Source organism: Rhinopithecus roxellana, chromosome 10, assembly GCF_007565055.1.
Source record: "Rhinopithecus roxellana isolate Shanxi Qingling chromosome 10, ASM756505v1, whole genome shotgun sequence".
Lineage (NCBI taxonomy): Eukaryota > Metazoa > Chordata > Mammalia > Primates > Cercopithecidae > Rhinopithecus > Rhinopithecus roxellana.
Window position 1 is genome coordinate 42,482,776 of NC_044558.1, and position 21,065 is coordinate 42,503,840.

General features: G+C 38.1%; 1 protein-coding gene across 10 annotated transcripts in view; it reads left to right on the plus strand.

The window, feature by feature from the left end:
- Positions 1-20,667, plus strand: part of MDM1 (Mdm1 nuclear protein) — a 36,355-nt gene extending 15,688 nt beyond the window's left edge. For 8 of the 10 annotated variants that reach the window (XM_030938570.1, XM_010358756.2, XM_010358757.2 and 5 more), the window contains 5 exons: positions 655-767; positions 862-971; positions 12,066-12,318; positions 18,036-18,095; positions 19,867-20,667. In XM_030938570.1, coding sequence (XP_030794430.1) covers positions 655-767; positions 862-971; positions 12,066-12,318; positions 18,036-18,095; positions 19,867-19,979 — 649 coding nt within the window. In that variant the 3' untranslated portion in view covers positions 19,980-20,667. The remainder of the gene's footprint in view (positions 1-654; positions 768-861; positions 972-12,065; positions 12,319-18,035; positions 18,096-19,866) is intronic. The other 2 variants (XM_030938571.1, XM_030938572.1) reach the window with 2 other exon arrangements.
- Positions 20,668-21,065: the final 398 nt, after the last annotated feature.

Here is a 21,065-nt window from a genome sequence, read left to right on the forward strand (position 1 = left end):
TAGTTAGGATTATTTTCATTTATGTCCTATAATTTATGGTGTGCCAGATTTGCAAATGTGTCTGGAAGAATGACTTTAAAGAAAAAAGCTGGTGCTCTTTAATATCAGATGATTCTAACAAAAAAGATAATGTTTTATGATATTTTTTAAAAAGTGATTTCTGAAAATAGCTAATTTCTGTTGTTTTATATGTAAATTGCTTTGGGGAGTTGCTCTTCTCCACCTATGGTAATAGTGCCTTTTGTCTATAATCTAAATCCCTTATTCATTCATGGATGTTATGGAACTTGAGCCTTGATGTAGGGAAGGATTCTCTGCGGTGCTGGTGCTGACTTGCAGTGATTTTCCCCCTTATCCAGTATTCAGTCACTTTTTTCTTTGTGGGTTGTTTTTATTCTATTGATATAGTCCATATAGCTTACAGTATTTTTTCAGTGTTCAGTTTTATTTTTGATCTTGTGCTCAGTTCTATTCATTATTGAAAATTTTAGTCTCTTTTAGCTGCATGTGGATTTGGTGGTTATTTTTTCAGAAACAAAATGGCATTCTCTTAGAAGTTTTATACTTTATTGCACAATGATGACAAAGTATTTTTTTAAATCATATTTTCTGGAGTAAATGCTGTATAGATTCATAGATTGTTTCAATTTATAGGTCGGATTCTTCTTCTGTATCCTCAGAAAAAGGAGGCCGGCTTCCTACTCCCAAGCTGAGAGAACTTGGTGGAATCCAGAGGACTCATCATGATCTCACTACTCCAGCTGTTGGTAATCAGCAAACACTGTGCAGTTCTTATTTAACCTGCTTTTTCTACATGATAATTTAGTGTAATTGAAACTGTCATCTCCTTTATTTTTCCAGGTGGTGCTGTTTTAGTGTCTCCATCTAAGATGAAGCCTCCAGCCCCAGAACAGAGGAAAAGAAGGACCTCTCAGGATTGTTTAGAAACTTCAAAGAATGATTTTACTAAAGTAAATATATTTTGGGGAAAAAATTATCTCATCTGTGACTAATTATTGTAGACATGTAATAAATGAATGATAGGTTAAGAATTTAGAGAATTGTGGCTATCATACGAGGAGATGATACTCTTAACCTACTTTTAGTAAGGCAAAAGTCTTGACATTTTTTCTGTTAGAAGCATTGCGTTTCTGTTGATACACTTTCAGCTTTGTCAGTAGTGACTCAACAGGAAGAGAAAGAAAATAGTACTTTTATTGAGCATCTCCTGTGTGGCAGTTGTATTCCAGCTATGTTCCAGGCATTGTTTTAGTGCTGGGGATATAGCAGAGAACAAACAGACAAAAATCATGGCCGTCATTGAACTTATGTTCTAGTGGAGGAGAGAGACAATAAACAAAATAACCAGGTAAAATACACAGTATTTTAGATATTGATTAGTACTAAGGAGAGAAATAAAGCCGCTGAAGTGAACAGGAAGTGGTCAGGGAAGTCCTCAGTGCGAGAGTGGCATTTAAGCAGGATCTGATAAAGGTAAGGGATTGACCTGTATGCAGATCTGGGAAGGTCTAGGTGACAAGAACAGCAAGTGCAGATCCCTCAGGTGAAGGGGATATCTGCCTCCCTGAGGAACAGCTAGGAGATCACTATAGCTGGAAGAGAGAGAGAGAATGAGAGGGACAGCAGTGTTGATAATGGGTTCAGAGACATAATGGGGTGCTAAATTGTGTAGGGCTTTGTAAATCATAGCAAAGATATTGAATTTTTTTCTGTATGCAGTGGGAAGCTATTGGAAAGGCAGAGGAGTGACATAATATTACTTAGTTTTTTCCCAAACTGTGTTGAGAATAGATAGTAGTAGAGCAAGAGCTGGTGCATAAAAACAGCTGGGAGTCACTTACTCTATCCAGGCAAGAGGTGATGGTTGTTTGGACCTTGGTGGTGGCAGTCAAAGTCATATGATAAAGTTCAATTCTGGATATACATGGAAGGTACAGCCAACAAGATTTGCTGATAGATAAGATCTGGGGTGGGAGAAAGAGAAAAATGAAGGGTGACTCAAGATTTTTGGCCTTAGCAATAAGGATGGAGTTACCATTTAACTGAGTTGGGGGAAGATCAAGAATTCCATTCTGGACACACTAAATTTGAGAAGCTTATTAGACATACAAGTAGACATGTTGAATAGGGAACTGACTATATAGGTTTGGAGTGTAGGGGAGAAGTTGGGCTATTGGTACAGATTTGAGGCTCTTTATAGCTTAGGTGAGTCAGGTATTTAAAGTATTGAGACTGGAGGAAATCATCAAGGGAGTGGGTGTAGACAGAGAAGAATAGTTGCAGACAGGTAGGTCTAAGCCCCATTTTTTTGATATTGGGAAGTTGAGGACTAGTCAGCAAAGGAGACTGAAGGAGAGCAGCCACTGAGGTGGTGACAGACAGGAGACTGGTATCCTGGAGGTGTCAAGGAGGAGGAGAGTCAATGCTACAGATAGGTCAGTAAGATAGGATGGTTGCTTATTGGATTTAGCAACACGGAGGTCATTGGTGACCTTGATAAAGGGCAGTTTTGGTGGAAGGGAGGAACAAAAGCCTAAGTGCAAGTGAATTCAAGAGGAAAAAGAGGAGAAGAATTGAAGAAAGCTGCCATAGATAATTCTTTGAAGTGTTTCTTTTCCAAGAGGGGAAGCAGAGTAATGCAGGAGTAGTTGGGAGAAGTAAGATCAAGATGGAAGACATAACAGCATGTTTGTATGTTGGGAAGAATAATTTTGGAGAGAGAAAAGTTGATGATGCAGGAGTGAGGGGAAAGTTGTTGGAAAGATGCTCTTGAGTAGGAGAAAGGGCTTAGGATCTGGCGGAGACATGGAAGGGTTGGCTTTAGACATTGACTGTTTATTTTTACAAGAGGGAAAGAGGAATTCATGGGCACTGCTGATGAATGTAGGAAGATGTGATGGCAGCTTTTGGAAAACCTCTTCTTATTGCTTCTTGGTGACGTGTGAAGAAAAGTCCTTGCTGAGAATAAGGCTGGGGAAGATGCTGGAGATTTGAGGAAAGTGAAGGCATGGAGTAGTCTTCTCAGAGAGTGGGAGAGTGAGTGGGCCAGGGGATTGTGGGATATTTTAGGCCAGTGTTAAGGGGCCATTTAGACCAAACTTTGTGACCAGTTTGGTGGTCACAAAGTTGGCAGAAGACCAGTCAGGAAGGGTTGTGTGCCTTTCTCCAGCAATGTTTGACTGCAGAGGTGCAGCATACTTTTATCAGATAGAGAGTTGGATTTACCTAGGGTTTTGAACTTGATAGAGTCAGAGTGTTGCATTTGCCTAGGGTTTTCAACTTGTCATGAGAATAAGACAAAGTGAGAAAAAGGGGAATGGAGTTAAGGTATATATGAAGAAGGGATTATAACGAGTTGGTGAGGGAAGGACACTGGGACTTGAGAACAGTGCAGAGGTGATAGGATCAGTGGATGGATGGTCTAGGTAAAATAAAAGACTTGTTGGAATTGGGGCACCCTTGGGGATTAGTCTTAAAGTTAGGAAATGGTGGTTAGAAATTTAGATTATGGAGAGGTTGCATTTACCAGTAATGACAAGGCTTAGCAATAGGTGTAAGTGGTTGGAGTAGAATAGAGAACATTCAGAGAAAAGGTTGAAAATCTATAGGGAATGTTGCTGATGGCTGTTTGTGAATTTGAGTACAAAGTAGGAGTTTTCAGGGTTTGGGAACAGGTGGGAGATGGGATCAGAGTACCCTCTACCTCTTAATCCCCAGTGCTTAGAACAGAGCCCAGCTCATAGCACGTAACAGATGGAATGAATGTTATTGGAGTGACAGAATATCTAGACTATTTCCTGTTGCTTATACATTGGTTTGTTCAAGGAAATTGGTTTGTTAAAGGAAATTGTTGGTATACATTGGTTTATTAAAGGAAATGTGACATTAGGAATACAGTCAGAGGACTCATGAGAATCAGATCTTAGTGGACTGTTATACTCCTCCTGAGAAATCCAGGCTGCCATCTGGAAGGTGTGAGCTTTTAGGCAACTGTATACACACAGCTGATTCAGCCAAAATGAGTGACTAATCTATATTTGCAACTGGATTTATATGTATTATTTTCACTTACTGTGGAATTAATTTATTGAGTAATCTAAGTAGAGTAATATCATTCCTCAGAATGTTAATGCCAATCTCTGTCTCACTGTGCATACTGTACACTTTTAACATTTTAATTACCAACTCCTCTAAAATAAGCAAGTTTCTGGCCTGACGCGGTAGCTCATGCTTGTAATCCCAGCACTTTAGGAGGCCAAGGTGGGCGGATCACATGAAGCCAGGAGTTCAAGACCAGCCTGGCCAACATGGGGAAACCTTGTCCTTACTAAAAATACAAAAATTAGCTGGGCGTGGTGGCAGACACCTGTCATCCCAGCCACTTGGGAGACTGAGGCACAAGAATCACTTCAACCCAGGAGGCGGAGGTTGGAGTGAGCTGAGATCACGCCACTGCACTCCAGCCTGGGAGACAGAGTGAGACTGTCTCCAAACCAATAAATACATACATATGTACATACGTACACAAGTGTATTATTGACAACTTGATTGGATATCCTTCCATGTGAATTTTCTGCGACCAGCACTACCAGGGACTATACCTGGAGCTAACTAGCTTTGGTTATTTCCCAGTGTCTACCCCTTGGTTACTGGTAGGCAGAAGAGTCACTAAACTTTGATATACACATCAGTTTTTCCCCTTATATTCTCTTATAGAAGCATTGATAAGAAATTATGTTATTATTATGTATAAAATTAAACCTGTAGGTCATTCAATTTCCAATAAATTATCAGTATGTACCAAAACTTTAGGGTAGAATTCTCATATTGGTTTGATCATCAGGAAGCATTTTCAAATCTTAAAATTATATTAAAAACCCAAGCATGGATTTGCTTACTTCATTCATTTAACAGATTTACCCATATGCTGTGGCAATGATAATGGATAGAAACAGACATGGTACATAATCTTAGGAAACCTGCAGTCTGGTAAGATACATGTTAATCACACACAAAAAAAAGTGAAATTAAAACTAATAAGAGTTTCAAAATGCAAGTATTTAGCGCTATTCTGGAAGGAATTGGCCTAATCATGGAGATCAGAAACCTTCTTGGAAGTCAATGATGCTTCTTTGAAAAAGTCATAACTGAGCTAAGATAAAGGAGAAAAGGAAGCATTAACCAGGAAAAAAGGATGGGGAGAAGGAGCATAGCATATGCCAAGATCTTGTGGAGAGAAAGAAGGCAGAGTTTGAGGAAACAAAGACCAATACAGTGTGTGGCAGGGAGTCTGGTGCAACATGAGGTTGGAAAACATAGCAACATAGGGATTTCTGTCATTATCTCAAGAGCAATGGGAAGCCATTGAAATATTTTAAGTATGGGAATTGTGATGGATATCTGTTTTCAAGATCTGTCTGGCTGCCATAGGAGGCAAGAGTAGACTGAATGCCCTTAAAAGGCCAATGTAGTGGTCCACGTAGGAGGTGTTGGTAGCTTGGATGAAGGAGGGGAGAAATAGAAGTAGATGAAACTGCACAATTGTGTAAGGGGAACAATGTTAAGGCTTGATGCTGGGTTGGATAACGGGGGATGAGAGACAGGGATGCCTGCTAAGTTTCTAGCTTGCCCAACAAGATTGATGGAGGTGCCATGCACTGAGCAAGAGAACTCTGGACAAGGAACCTCTTTGGAGGGGAGTTTTATTTTCATTCATTCAATTCAATATTTAATAGGCTCTTAACAAGTGCCAGGCACTGTTCTAGGATCTGGGGATTCATTAATAAGTTAAAATCCCTGCCTTCATGAAGCTTACATTTTCATTGGGAGGAATAGACAATTTTTAAAGAAAATAATTTCACATAGTAGTAAGCACTGTGAATTAAATAAAACTATATATCTCTAAGGGATGGGTAAGACAGCTTTAGTTTGGGCCATCAGGACAGGCACCTCTAAGGAGATGATGTTTTAACTGAGACCTGACTGATGAGGAAGGTGCCCATGCTGATATGTGGGGCAGAGAATGTTTTCCAGTTAGAAAGAACAGGGGCCGGCGCAGTGGCTCACGCCTGTAATCCCAGCACTTTGGGAGGCCAAGGCAGGTGGATCACTTGAGGTCAGGAGTTCGACATCAGCCTGGCCAACATAGTGAAACTGTCTCTACTAAAATTACAAAAAATTAGCTGGACATGGTGGCGCTTGCCTGTAGTCCCAGCTACTTGAGAGGCTGAGGCATGAGAATTACCTGAACCTGGGAGGCCGAGGTTGCAGTGAACCGAGATCGCGCCACTGCACTCCAGCCTGGGTGACAGAGTGAGACTCTGTCTCACAAAAAAAGAAAGAAAGAAAGAACAGGAAGCGCAAGTGTTCTTCCCTAGGGCAAGAACCCAGAGAGATTAAGAATGTGGCTGAGATTAGAAAGGGAGGCCAAGTAAGGATCTTAGTAGTTCTTTTTTTTTTTTTTTAAGTTTAATTTTATATTCACTTTTTTTCTTTCTTTTTTTTTTTTTTTTGGAAACAGGGTCTCGCTCTGTTGACCAGGCTGGAGTATAGTAGCGTGATCTTGGCTCACTGCAACCTCTGCTTTCCAGGCTCAAGCAGTTCTCATGCCTCAGCCTCCCAAGTAGCTGGGACTACAGGCGCCTGCCGCCACATCTGACTAATTCTTGTATTTTTAGTAGAGATGTGGTTTTGCCATGTTGGCCAGGCTGGTCTTGAACTCCTGGCCTCAAGTGATCCACCTGCCTCGGCCTCCCAGAATGCTGGGATTATAGGTTACAGCCACCACATCTGGCCCATTTTTTGCTTTTGGAGACAAGGTCTTGCTGTGTTGCCCAGGCCGGAGTGCAGTGGTGCGATCATTGCTCATTGTAGCCTCAACTTCCTGGGCTTAGGCAATCCTCCCACCTCAGCCTCCTGAGTAGCTGGGACCACAGATATGTGCCACCATGCCTGGCTAATTTTTGAAAAAAGTTTTTTGTAGACTTGGGGTCTCACTGTGTTGTCACACTGTTCTCAAACTCCTGGGCTCAAGCAGTCCTCCCTTCTTGGCCTCCCAAAGTGGTAGGATTACAGGCTTGAGCCACTGTGCCCAGCCTGAATTTTATTTTAGATTCAGAGGGTTCATGTGCAGGTTTGTTACATTGATATATTGTATAATGCTGGGGTTTGGGCTGTATTGAACCCATCACCCAAATAGTGAACATTGTACCCAATAGGTAGGTTTTCAACCCTTGTACCCTTCCCTGTCTTCCCCCTTTTGTAGTTCCTAGTGTCTGTTCCATCTTTATGTTGTGTGTACCTATTGTTTAGCTCCCACTTATAAATTAGAATGTTTAGTATTTGACTTTATGTTTCTGTTAATTCACTTAGAATAATGGCCTCCAGCTGCATCCATGTTGTTGCAGTGGATATGATTTCATTCTTTTTTATGGCTGCGCAGTATTCTATGGTGTGTATGTGTACCACATTTTCTTTACCCAATCCCCTGTTGATGGGCACCTAGGCTGATTCCATGAGTTTGCTAATGTGAATAGTGCTGGAATAAATCTATAAGTGCAGATCTTTTTCACAGAATTATTTCCTTTGGGTAGATACCCAGTAGTGAGATTTCTGGGTTGAATGGTAGTTCTAGTTTTAGTTGTTTGAGAAATTTTCATATTGCTTTCCACAGGGGTTGCATTTCCTTTTCTCTGCAGCCTTGCCAACATCTGTTGTTTTTTGACTTTTTGATAATAACCATTCTGACTGGTGTGAGGTGATATCTCATTATGGTTTTGATTTACAACTCTCTGGTGATTAGTGATGTTGAGCATTTTTTCATGTTTGTTGGCTGCTTTGTCTTCTTTTAAGAAGTGTCTGTTCATGTCCTTTGCCCACTTTTTAATGGAGTTGTTTTTTTCTTGTTAAATTCCTTATAGATTCTGGATATTAGTCCTTTGTCAGATATGTAGTTTGCACATATTTTCTCCCATTCTGTAAGATGTCTGTTTACTCTGTTGATAGTTTCTTTTGCTGTGCAAATGCTCTGTAGTTTAATTAAGTCCCAATTGCCAATTTGTTTTTGTTACATTTGTTTTTGAGTACTTAGTCACAAATTCCTTGCCTTAGCCAATGTCCAGAAGAGATTTTTCTAGGGTTTCTTCTAGGATTTTTGTACTTTGAGATCTTACATTTAAGTCTTTAATCCATCTTGAGTTAATTTTTATATATGGTGAGAGGTAGGGGTCCAATTTCATTCTTCTACATACGGCTAGCCAGTTTTCCCAGCACCATTTATTGAATAGGGTGTCCTTTTTCCATTGTTCATTTTTTTGGTCATCTTTGTTAAAGATCAGATAGCTGTAGGTGTATAGCTTTATTTCTGAGTTCTCTTTTCTGTTCCATTAGTCTATGTGTCTGTTTGTTTACCCGGACCCTGATGTTTTGGTTACTGTAACCTTCTAGTATAGTTTGAAGTCAAGTAATGTAATGCCTCCAGCTTTGTTCTTTTTTTTTTTTTTTTTTCCTTAGGATTGCTTTGGGCCCTTTTTTTTTGCTTCCATATGAATTTTAGAACTGCTTTTTCTAATTCTGCGAAAAATGACATTGGTAATTTGATAGGAATTGCATTGAATCTGTAAGTTACTTTGGGACAGTGTGGCAATTTTAACAATATCGATTCTTCCAATCCATGAGCGTGGAATGCTTTTCCATTTGTTTATGTCATCTATAATTTCATTCAGCAATGTTTTGTAGTTCACGTGGAGATGAACTCAAGGAGATAACCTCCTTGGTTAGCTGTGTTCCTAGGTACTTTATTTTTGGGGGGCCATTGTAGCAGGACTGTATCCTTGATTTTGTTCTCAGCTTGAATTATTGGTGTGTAGAAATGCTACTGATTTTTGCACGTTAATTTTTGTATCCTGAAACTTTACTGAAGTCATTTATCAGGTCTTTTGGAGGGATTGTTAGGGTTTTTTTAGGTTTAGAATCATATCATGAGTGAACAGAGATAATTTGACTTCCTCTTTTTCTATTTAGATGCCTTTTGTTTCTTTTTATTGCCTGATTGCTCTGGGTAGGACTTTCAGTACTATGTTGAATAGAGGTGGTGAGAGTGGGCATCCTTGTCTTGTTCTTAGTGGGGATGCTTCCAGCTTTTGCCTATTTAGTATGATACTGGCTGTGGGTTTGTCATAGATGGCTCTTATTATTTTGAGAGGTATGTTCCTTCATTGCCTAGTTTGTTGAAGATTTTTATCATGAAGGGATATTGGACTTTATCAAATGCTTTTTCCACATGTATTGAGATGATCATATGGTTTTTGTTTTTAATTCTATTTATGTGCTAAAACTATTCCCCAAAATCAAGGAGAAAGGATTTCTCCTTAACACATTCTATGAAACCAGTATCATCCTGATAACAAAATCTGTCAAGGACACAACAACAACAAAAAAAGAAAACTATAGACCAATATTCCTGATAAACGTAGACACAAAAATCCTCAACAAAATCCAATCAAACTGAATCCAGCAGCACATCAAAAAGATAATTCATCACAATCAAGTGGGGTTTACTCTCTTGGATGTTACTCTAATGTTACTGAGAAACCTCTGGAATATCAGAAGCAACAAAGCAAATAGGATATGCTTCACAGGGTAAATCCAATCACTGTGGCTTCTCAGTGGGGAACTGCCGTACACAGGGCTGAGTAGAGCAGTGAGACCTATTGGCCTTTTGAGGCTTTAGGCTCAAAAACAGATCGCAGAATCAGTTATGTTAAACCTGGGAACCCCATGTCTTTTATTTTACAGGTTTCTTTCAGGTATTTTCAGCAATTGTAAAACCAATTTGACAAAGATCACAAATTTTGTTCATATATATAGAAAAAGGAAAAGAAAAGAACAATTTCTCTTTGGAATTATTTGTATTGTCCTAAGTGATACTTGTTTGAAAAAGAAAGCAAGTGGAAGATTTGTGGTTTTATCCTACATATTGATTTGAAATATGTTTATTGGTTGAGACCAGCAGCCCTAGGCCACTTTGAAGCAATAAGCTCTACCATCACAGACAAAGATATCTAAGTTTAGAAAGCAATGTTTTGAATGTTACATTGATAGAATCAAAGATAATAAGTGAAGGCAACAATTACAAGAAATAATCAGGAAAGTTTGGAACTGTATTTGATTTTACTGGTTTGCCGCCTTCTGTTTTTAATTTAATTTAAATTTTTTCTTTTTTTTAAATAGAGATGGGGTCTTGCTATGTTAACCAGGCTTGTCTTTTTTTTTTTTTTTTTTTTTTTTTTTTTTTTTTTTTTTTTTTGAGACGGAGTCTCGCTGTGTCGCCCAGGCTGGAGTGCAGTGGCCGGATCTCAGCTCACTGCAAGCTCCACCTCCCAGGTTCACACCATTCTCCTGCCTCAGCCTCCCGAGTAGCTGGGACTACAGGCGCCCGCCACCTCGCCCGGCTAGTTTTTTTGTATTTTTTAGTAGAGACGGGGTTTCACCATGTTAGCCAGGATGGTCTCGATCTCCCGACCTCGTGATCCACCTGTTTCGGCCTCCCAAAGTGCTGGGATTACAGGCTTGAGCCACCGTGCCTGGCTACCAGGCTTGTCTTAAACTCCTGGCCTAAAGTGATCCTCCCATCTCGGCCTCCCAAAGTGCTAGGATTACAGGCGTGAGCCACTGCATCTGGACTATTTTTATTTTTATTTTTTGAGACAGTCTCTCTCCGTTTAGTACAGTGATGCGATCATGGCTCACTGCAATCTCTGCCTCCCCAGCTCAAGCAATTCTTGTGCCTCAGCCACCCAGGTATCTGGGATTACAGGTGTGCGCCACCACACCTGGCTAATTTTTGTATTCTTAGTAGAGATGGGTTTCACCCTGTTGGCCAGGCTGATCTTGAACTCCTGGCCTGAAGTGATCCTCCCACCTTGGCCTCCCAAATTGCTAGGATTACAGGTGTGAGCCATTGTGTCTAGCTAGCTGCCTTCTTTTAAAAAGTAAAATTGTTAGTGACTTTTAGAACAGTGATACATAGTCATTGTGGAAAACAGCAAATACTGACCAAACTAAAAAAGTAGGTAAGTATCTCACATGTACTGTTCAGGGACATCCACTGTTAAATTTTTGAGGTATTTAGGTATATATGTATTAGAATATTTGGTTATTTATTTATCATACTGTGGAAAGGTTTTATAATCTATTTTTAGTGCTGTTGTGAACATATTTTCACATCATGAACTATTCATAATCTTATTTTTATGGAGATGTGCAATCTATAGTTACACCATAGTTTTTAAAAACCAGATGCTTATTGTTAAAATCTAATTTTTATTCAGATTTCTATTGTTATTTCTTAATCTGTTTGAAGAAATACTGTAAAGAAATCCATCCATAGCTACATTTTTCTTTACATTATTTTGTGTTTGTAACTACTCCCCAAGCATTATTGTGTAGTCAAAGAACACAAAATTTTAAGGCTTCTGCTGTGTTTTGCCAGCCCCCCAGAAAGATTGTACTCCCAATAGCAGTCTATGAGATTGCCAATTTCTCTAATCCTTGTCAGCTCTGGTATCATTGTTCTTTTAAAAATTAATTTTTGAAATTTGGTACATGAAAAATTAATATCTCAGTGCTTTCATTTTATAGTTGATATTTAGTAAGGTAGAATATGTTTGCTGTTTGTGATTTGTGTGTACAGTATATGAATTGCTTATTCATACCCTTTTTCTACTTTTAATTGGGTTTGTGTTTTTCTTACTGCTTTTAAAGAAATACTTATGTAGCAATGATAATTCATTGTCGATCATAAAAGTTGTATATTTTTTCCAAGTTCTGCACTTTTCTTTTAATTTATAAAACGTCTACGTATTTTGTTTATATAGCCAAGTCTGTTCGTCTGTATCATATCTGCCCCATATAGAGGTTGCATAAATTCTCTCATATTTTTTCTTCTGCTTTTTGGTTATATTTTTTTGCATTTAAATGTTTGGCTTATTTATTTACATATCTACACATAGGCATCTTTTTTTTTTTTTTTTTTTGTCATTTAGAAAGAAAGTCGTGCTGTATCCCTACTGACTTCTCCAGCCGCTGGTATAAAAACAGTTGATCCTCTGCCTTTGCGGGAAGATTCTGAAGACAGTATCCCCAGATTTGCTGAGGCAACTCTTCCAGTTTCAAAAATTCCAGAATACCCAACAAATCCCCCTGGACAGTCGCTTTCTCCACCGCATGTTCCATCCTACTGGCTTCCCTCTCGTCGAATTCAGGGCTCTCTTAGAGATCCAGAGTTTCAGCACAATGGTAATTATTTTGGTTTTAATTTTTTGTCTTTTAAAATAAATTGTTATACTGACAGGTACAAAGGCTAAGAATGCACTTTATGTTAATAAATCAGTTATTTAGTATTTTTGGTTAATGTATTAATAAGATTTCTTTAAATAGGAAAAATCCCTCTTTGGGACCAATTGTGCTGCACCTAAGTTCACTTTTTGCTGTTGTATATGTGTGAGATATCTCTCAAGTTGTTATTCATACACAGAGGGAATCCACTAGATAGATGCCAGTAGCACCTCTTCTCTGGATGTGACAACCAAAAATGTCTCCAGACATTGCCAAATGTTGCCTGGGTGTAGAATTCACGGTCAGAAATGACTTTCCTTTAGTTTTAGTAGGCATTGCTCAGCTCTTTTCTAGCAGTCATCGTTAATGTTAAGAAGTCAGATGCTGCTTTTATTCCGGATCTTTTATATGTGATGTTTTCTTTCTGGCAGCTTTTGAGATCTTTTCTTCATATCTAATGTTCTAAAATTTTGTGATGTGCCTCTGACAGAGTATTTTTTTAAATTCATTTTGCTGGTACTCCATAGACCTTTCAATTTGGAAAATTCTTACTTCTGGAACATTTTCTTGAATTATTCAGTCAAAAATTTCCTCTCCTGGCCAGGCACAGTGGCTAACATTTGTAATCCCAGCACTTTGGGAAGCCAAGGCAGGCGGATCACTTGAGGCCAGGAATTTGAGACCAGCCTGGGCCACATGATGAAACCCTGTCTCTACTACAAAAAAAGTACCTGGGTGTGATGGTGCACGCCTGTAATTCCAGCTCCTTGGGAGGTTGAGGCATGAGAATTGCTTAAGTCTGGGAGGCAAAAAAAAAAAAAAAAAAAAAAAAAAAATTCTCCCCTTTCTCTGTTTCCTCTTTCTAGGGCTCCTATTCAGATATTGGACATGATTTTATTTTTTATCTTACCTCTCCTATTTTCCATCTCTGTCTTTAAATTTGAAAGGTTACTAATTTTTATCTTCTATCTTTTCTGCTTTAAAAAATTTTTATTTCAATTGCTTTTGGGGTACAGGTAGTTTTGGTTACATGGATGTATTCTATAGTGGTGAATTCTGAATTTTAATGCAACTGTTACCCAAGCAGTGTACACTGTACCCAGTATGTAGACTTTTATCCCTCCCCCCACCCCAAGTCCCCACAGTCTGTTACATCACTTTCTATGTCTTTGTGTCCTCATAGCTTAGTTCCCACTTATAAGTGAGAACATGCAGTATTTGGTTTTTCATTCCTGAGTTACTTCATTTAGAATAATGACCTCCACGTCCATCTTAATTGCTGCAAAAGACATTTCATTCCTTTTAATGGTGGATTAGTATTCCATGGTGTTTGTTCCTGTTTCTCTAGTTCCTTGAGGTGTGATACTAGGTTGTCAGTTTGTGCTCTTTCAGACTTTTTAAGGTAGGCATTTAATGCTATAAACTTTCCACTTAGCATTGCTTTTGCTGTATCCCAGAGGTTTTGATAACTTGTGTCACTGTTATTCATTTCAAAGAATTTTTGAATTTCCATCTTGATTTCATTGTTAACTCCCAAATCATTCAAGAGCAGATTATTTAATTTCCATGTATTTGTATAGTTTTGAGGGTTCCTTTTGGAGTTGATTTCTAGTTTCATTCCACTGTGGTCTGAGAAGATAGTTGGTATGATTTTCTTAAATTTATTGAGACTTGTTTTGTGGCCTGTCATGTGGTCTGTTTTGGAAAATGTTCCATGTGAAATGATGAGAAGAATGTATATTCTACAATTGTTGGGTAGAATGTTTTGTAAATATCTGTTAAGTCCATTTGTTCTACAATATTGTGTAAGTCCATTGTTTCTTTGTTGACTTTCTGTCTTAATGATCTGTCTAGTGCTGTCAGTGGAATATTGAAGTCCCTCTCTATTATTATGTTGCTGTCTACTTCATTTCTTAGGTCTAGTAGTAATTGTTTTATGAATGTGGGAACTCCAGTGTTAGGTGCATATAAATTTAGGACTGACTGTAATATCTTCTTATAGGATTGACCTTTTTATCATTATATGATGACCTTTGTCTTTTTTTAGATAGTTGTTGCTTTAAAGTCTGTTTTGCCTGATATAAGACTCCCGCTTGCTTTTGGTTTCCATTTGCATGGAATATCTTTTCCTACCCCTTTATCTTGAGTTTATATGAATCTTTGTGCGTTAGATATTTGGTTTGTGGTTTTTAATCCATTCTGCCATTCCATATCTTTTAAGTGGAGCATTTAGGCCATTTACGTTCATGTTAATACTGAGATGTGAGGTACTGTTCTATTCACTATGTTAGTTGTTACTTAGATACTTTGTTTTTTCCGTTGTATTGTTTTATAGGCCCTGTGAGTTTTAAGCTTTCAGGAGGTTCTGTTTTGTTGCATGTCAAGCTTTTGTTTCAAAATTTAGAACTCCTGCTTAGCATTTCTTGTAGTGCTGGTCTGGCAGTGACAAATTCCTCAGCATTTGTTTGTCTGAAAAATACTTTATTTCTCCTTCATTTATGAAACTTAGTTTTGCTAAACTAACAAAATTCTTGACTGATAGGTATTCTGTTTAAGGAGGCTAAAGATAGGACCCCAGTGCCTTCTGCCTTGTAAGGTTTCTGCTGAGAAGTCTGTTGTTAGTCTGATAGTTTTTCTTTTGTAAATTACCTGATGCTTTTTGCCTCACAACTGTTAGAATTCTTTCCTTCATGTTGACTTTAGATAACCTGATAAATATGTGCCTTGGTGGTGATCTTTTTGCAGTAAAGTTCCTAATAGTTCATTGAGCTTCTTGTGTTTGGATATTTAAATCTCTACCAAGGCCAGGGAAGTTGTCCTCAATTAATTATTCTCTCAAGTGAGTTTTCCAAACTTTCAGCCTTTTCTTCTCCCTCAGTATCACCATTTATTCTTAAGTTTGGTTGTTTACATAATCCCATATTTCTTGGAGACTTTGTTCATTTCATTTGATTCTTTTTTCTTTATTTTTGTTTGATTGGGTTACTTCGAAAGCCCTGTCTTTGAGCTCTGAAATTATTTTTTCTGCTTTTTTTCCCCCTTGGACCTGGCATGTAGCTATCTTCTACTTGTTCTAGTCTATTTTTGAAACTTTCCACTGCATTTTGTATTTCTCTAAGTGTGTTTTTTTGTTTCCAGATGTTCTGATTGGGTTTTCTTTATGATATCTCTCTGGAAAATTTTTCATTCATATCCTTTTTAAAAATTTCTTTATGTTGGTTTTCACCTTTCTCTGGTAGCTCCTTGAGTAGCTTAATAATCAACCTTCTGAATTTGTTATCTGGTATTTCAAAGATTTCATCTTGGTTTGGATCAATTACTGGAGAGTGAGTGTGATCTTTTGAGGGTACTATAGAACCCTGTTTTGTCATATTACTAGAATTACTTTCTGGTTCCTTTTTTAGGTGCACTATTCTAATTGTCCTCAAATTTATTTTTTATTTGACTATATGTGTTTTTTAAAAAAAAATTTTTCCCTCTTAAGAATGTGACTTTAATGATTATAATTTGTTATAGTTTAATTTGGTTCTTGGTGCTTTTACGGGTTAAGAGTATAAGTTCTTTGGTTATAGAGAGTCTTTGTATGATGGCTTCCTCAGATGCTGGTTGTAGTGGCTGTGTACTCAGTATGTGGGTGAGTTCACTGTCTCCTGTGGGGCTGGAATGGCAGAGATCTCTTGAAGCTTATCTTATTCCCCTGTGGTTTGTACTTCTGTATTTATTTAATTTTTCTCCAGTATTTTCTTTACTGAGTTGATAGTTCAGGTTTCAGGCCATTAGGGGAGGTGTCCCTGGGGAGAAACTTATTGTAGCTAAGGCAGGTGGGTGAATACAATACCCACTGGTGGGCACAGGTCCCAGCCTTGATGAAGGTGGCTGGTGGAGCGCTCAGATGCAAGGAGGTCTTATCAGGGTGAAGGGTGAGAGCCACCTCAGCTTCCCTGCCAGGCCAGCAGGAAAGCTATCCACCTCCTAGCCTCACTCATGTCCCAGTGTCCCAGCTATTCAGATCAGACAGGCACCTCTTTTTGTCTGTAGGAATGTTGATGTTCCAAGTGGATAGGAATTGTGACTCTGCCTCTCATGCAAGCCTGCATCTGGGGAGTGCTCCTCCTGTAGGCGAGCAGTCCCCTGAAGTGTTCCAGGAAGGCTGTCTATAGGCACACCCATACCGAGTCCTGTGGGAGAAGCCCCAGCTGTGTCTGCAGTGGTGGACAAGGAGAAAGAAGACCCCTTCTCCAAGACCCTTCATGAGCACTAAGGCTGCCTGACTGTTGGGGTGATGGGGTAGACTCCCTACTGAGCCTAGCACTGCAGTTGTGTCTCTGCTGAAAGAAACTTCCCACCAGTGGAAAGATCTGGAACTCCTGAGATTCCTTGGTTGTAGATAGGCTTAGGGTGCAGGCTTTCTTGCATGTTGGTTATAATAGTAGTGAACTTGTCATGTAGACAGATTCAGGACCACTGGTTAGCTAGGGTGTTGTAGGCAGTGGTGATAGCTGAGGTCAGGCCCTGGTTTTCTCCAATCTGGGCACAGCGTTATTCTACCCAGAGATGGTATAATGGACCGTGTCAGTTGGCCTCTAAACAGGAGGTGCTGCTTGCAAAAGAGCACCAGCTGCAGTAGTAGCAGTGGTATTTGAGCTTGCCCTGTGTTGCCCAGGGGAGGTATTCTGGCTTCTCACACCTGGGCAGGGTTATAAAACTCCCCAAAGTTTATGTCCTTTGTGTTAAGCTATGGAGGGGTACAGCCAGGCAGGGGATGGGTTAACTGGGTCTGCTTTTTGACTCTCCACGTGCCATCTGTTAGTTTTTAAAAAAGATTTTTGTTTTTAATTTCTAAGAATTTTTTAAACATTGCATATTCCTTTTATACAGCATCCCATTCTTATTTCATGAATGGAATGTTTTATTTCTTTGAAGAGGTAAATGATATATATATAATGCCTCTGTTTTGACTATAGTACCTTTGCCCACAGTTGAACCTGGTATCTTTCAGTCAAAGTACTTCTGGTAAACTTTTAGAGACGAAACTTCCATGTCTCTTTTGGGAAAGAGGGAACTACCCAGCTGTGCAAATTTAAAGAAGGACCTAGCATATTAACTATTTTTGTAAAAGGATTTTTAGTCAGTTTCCTAGTTCAGTCTTCCCTTCACTCCAACTTTCAGTGGTACTCAATACTCCCAAACCCAGAGCCATTGGGGAACAAGTTGGTTGTTTCTTGGTTTCACTCTTCTGCTGGCTTAAAATTCCACTTACTTGGGTATAGTTATACATACACTCACTGCCCTTCCATTTGCTTTTCATGTTCCAAAAAGTTTCTTGGTGTCTTATTTGCTCCCATTCTCTTTGTCCTATGAGTTTGTTGTTCTTGTAAATGTATGTATTTAATTTACCATCTCTAATCAGAAGCCTACTACATTTCTTTAAAGTTAGATCAATATTATCATTGGAAGGAATATTAGGAAGTTATCCATAGTTTGTTTACATGCTTGCTAAGTGCATTATAAATTATGATTGGCCCTTTTATGGTAATTTCTTCAACCTTTACTCACATGTAGGTTTGAAAATTAATAAAATTTCTGACAGCCTACTTTTACTAACAGTTTAGAATATAATTGAGATAAGCTGTTCAGTGGCTTTTGAAGGATAATTTCTTCTGCCTTTTTTTTTTAAGTAGGAAAAGCAAGGATGAACAATTCGCAGTTACCTCAGCATGAAGCCTTTAATGACGAAGGTATTTCAATAGTCACATAACATAAAAGTTTGAGTTCTAGTCTATGATACAGCTTATGAAGTACTTCCACAGATTTTTCCTTAGATCCTTGAAACCCTGTGGGGGGAGGGGGTGAAATTACCCCCATTTACAAATGAATAAGCTGAGAGTAAACTGGTAAAATACTGTTCTAGGGCAAACATATAATAAGAGATTGTGCCCAAGGTCACAGCTGAGGTCAGTGTTCTTTCTCTTTTTCCACCTTGTCTAGCTGGGGGCTCAGGAATTTGGCGTAACATTACATCCATCTTTTTAAAAAATGCCTTGGGAGGCCGAGGCGGGTGGATCACGAGGTCAGGAGAACAAGACCATCCTAGCTACAATGGTGAAACCCTGTCTCCACTAAAAAATACAAAAAAATTAGCCGGGCGTGGTGGCGGGCGCCTGTAGTTGCAGCTACTCGGGAGGCTGAGGCAGGAGAATGGCGTAAATCCGGGAGGCGGAGCTTGTGGTGAGCCGAGATTGCGCCACTGCACTCCAGCCTGGGCGACACAGCGAGACTCCGTCTCAAAAAAAAAAAAGCTTATATATTTTTGTCAATTTTCAATGGTCAAACAAATACATGATTAGAGAAAATTGACATTTTTCTTCTTTGTAGTTTTGTTTTGTTTTGTTTTTGAGACAGAGTCTCACTCTGTCGCCAGGCTGGAGTGCGTGGCGCGATCTCGGCTCACTCTCCCTCCCAGGTTCAAGCAATTCTCCTGCTTCAGCCTCCCAAGTAGCTGGGATTACAGGCACCCGTTACCACACCCGGCTAATTTTTGTATTTTTACTAGAGATGGGGTTTCACCATGTTGGCCAGGATGGTCTCAAACTCCTGACCTCATGATCTGCCTGCCTTGGCCTCCCAAAGTGCTGGGATTACAGACATGAGCCACCACGCTTGGCCTTTTGTAGTTTTTATTCTGACATTTATTTGCTTATAATAGTGGCAGGAGGAACTTGAATTCAATATGAATAATTGAATCACTATTTTAATTAGTATGGAATTATTGAACTTATAAATTTTGAATTTGAAGTAAATTTAAATTTCATACTCTGTGTCATATATTAAAGACTTTGCGTTTAGCAGGTTTAGGACTTTTTGTTATAATTCATTGAGCTAGAAATCAAGTTGTATGTTTTGAAATGCAAATAAATGTCTGGCAACTTTGAATCCAGTCCTGTTTTCTTTCTAATGGAAGAATAGGGTCCATATATAACCTTATAAAACACTTGCTTACTCAGAATGAGGAATTTCAGTACTAATGAAGGGTAGCATATTAAAGTCAAACATTATTTCTACATTTAGTGAGATTATTTTAGAAATGTGATGTAAATGCCATGTTAAGGTATGGCATTTTGTTTTTAAAAAGTTTAGAAAAGCTTTTTGCTCAGAATAGCTGTGCTTTTTAAAGTAGGATAAAACAGTATTATGATGAATTATTTTCAAGTAATACTGAAATCATAGGCCATGTGCTTTGTTAATGACAGGATTTCAGGAAGGAAAAAAATTTAACGTTAAATTTTAACATTAAAAGGTTTGATTTCTGTGCATGATAAACCTGTAAAACTACTGTCAGGTATCATGAGAATGTTAATATCTTACATTTCAGTAGATTACTTTTTTTTCCTAACTGACTTGACATTGATACACAGTTTGATGCTTTTAATTTTCTGTTATATAAAACATAATATTTATTTAATAGGTATTTTTGACACTGAATATAATCTCCGGATTTTTTCATTGCAGATGAGGACAGATTGTCTGAGATTTCTGCTCGCTCTGCAGCTTCTAGTCTCCGGGCTTTTCAAACTCTGGCACGAGCTAAGAAAAGGAAGGAGGATTTCTGGGGTAAAACATAAACCTAGTTGAGTTGCCTTTATCTAAGGAAACATTGGCATAATTTTTTTTCATTGCTTACTGTGTTAAAACTTTTGAGTGTTTGAATTTTTTCCTAACATTTTCTACTTTGAAATATTTAATTTCCAATAGAACAGTTTACTCGGAAATTTTTAACATAGGCTTATACAAATTTAACTTGTAACGAATTCTTTTTACATCTATCCCAGACTACAAAGACATAGATTATTGAATTCTTCACATGTTGTAACTTTTGTAATAGGTGTCATGGATAGATTTTCACCTATCCAGAGAATATTCTAAAAAGATAAACAAAGTGAAGTAAAAGTTAAGATCCCAGTGTGAAGTATATATTTCCCTAAGATTTGATATATGTATCTTTATAATTGATGATGTTGTAAAATGAATTTGTTGTTCCTTTAACCTTTGCTGTAGTGTTTCTTTTTATTTTAGTTCCTTCTATACGTGTTTGCAGTGTTAAGATAATTGTACTTTGAAAACACCAGCTGTATATATTTTTCTTATGTAGCAAAGTTGGCTGAAAGATATGTATATTTTTGATCTTTGAGTGTATTCTATTTGTGTAAGGACTTTGGCTTACATTTGAATAATGTCTAGATTTTGAAAAATTACCTGTATAATGGAGAATTAAAACTCGGTAGACATTTTGAAATAAAAATTGATCAAGTGTGTGGCTTCTCCAGAAAGTTATTACATGGAACAAATAATTATCTTTTAGAAGAATTCTACTTATAACAGGTTAATGAAAAGATATACTTGTTTTGCAGCTGTCAGAATGGAATGGAGCCAAGTTTATGATATTTTCGCACAAATGTAGGACAAAGAATTTGCAAGGCAGACTCATTTACAGAAATTTAACACAAAACTTTTTACTGTATTTCTTCACTCACAGGACATGTTCTGTTATCAAACTGTTTATCTTGCAAATCATGATAAATTTAAGTTTCTAAAAATACAGATTTTACAACTATGTTACGTAAAATCTTTACATAATACATAGAAAGTACTGAAGCTAAAATATACAGAATATTCATGCTTATGGATTAGAAAACAAGTGAACAATCTGT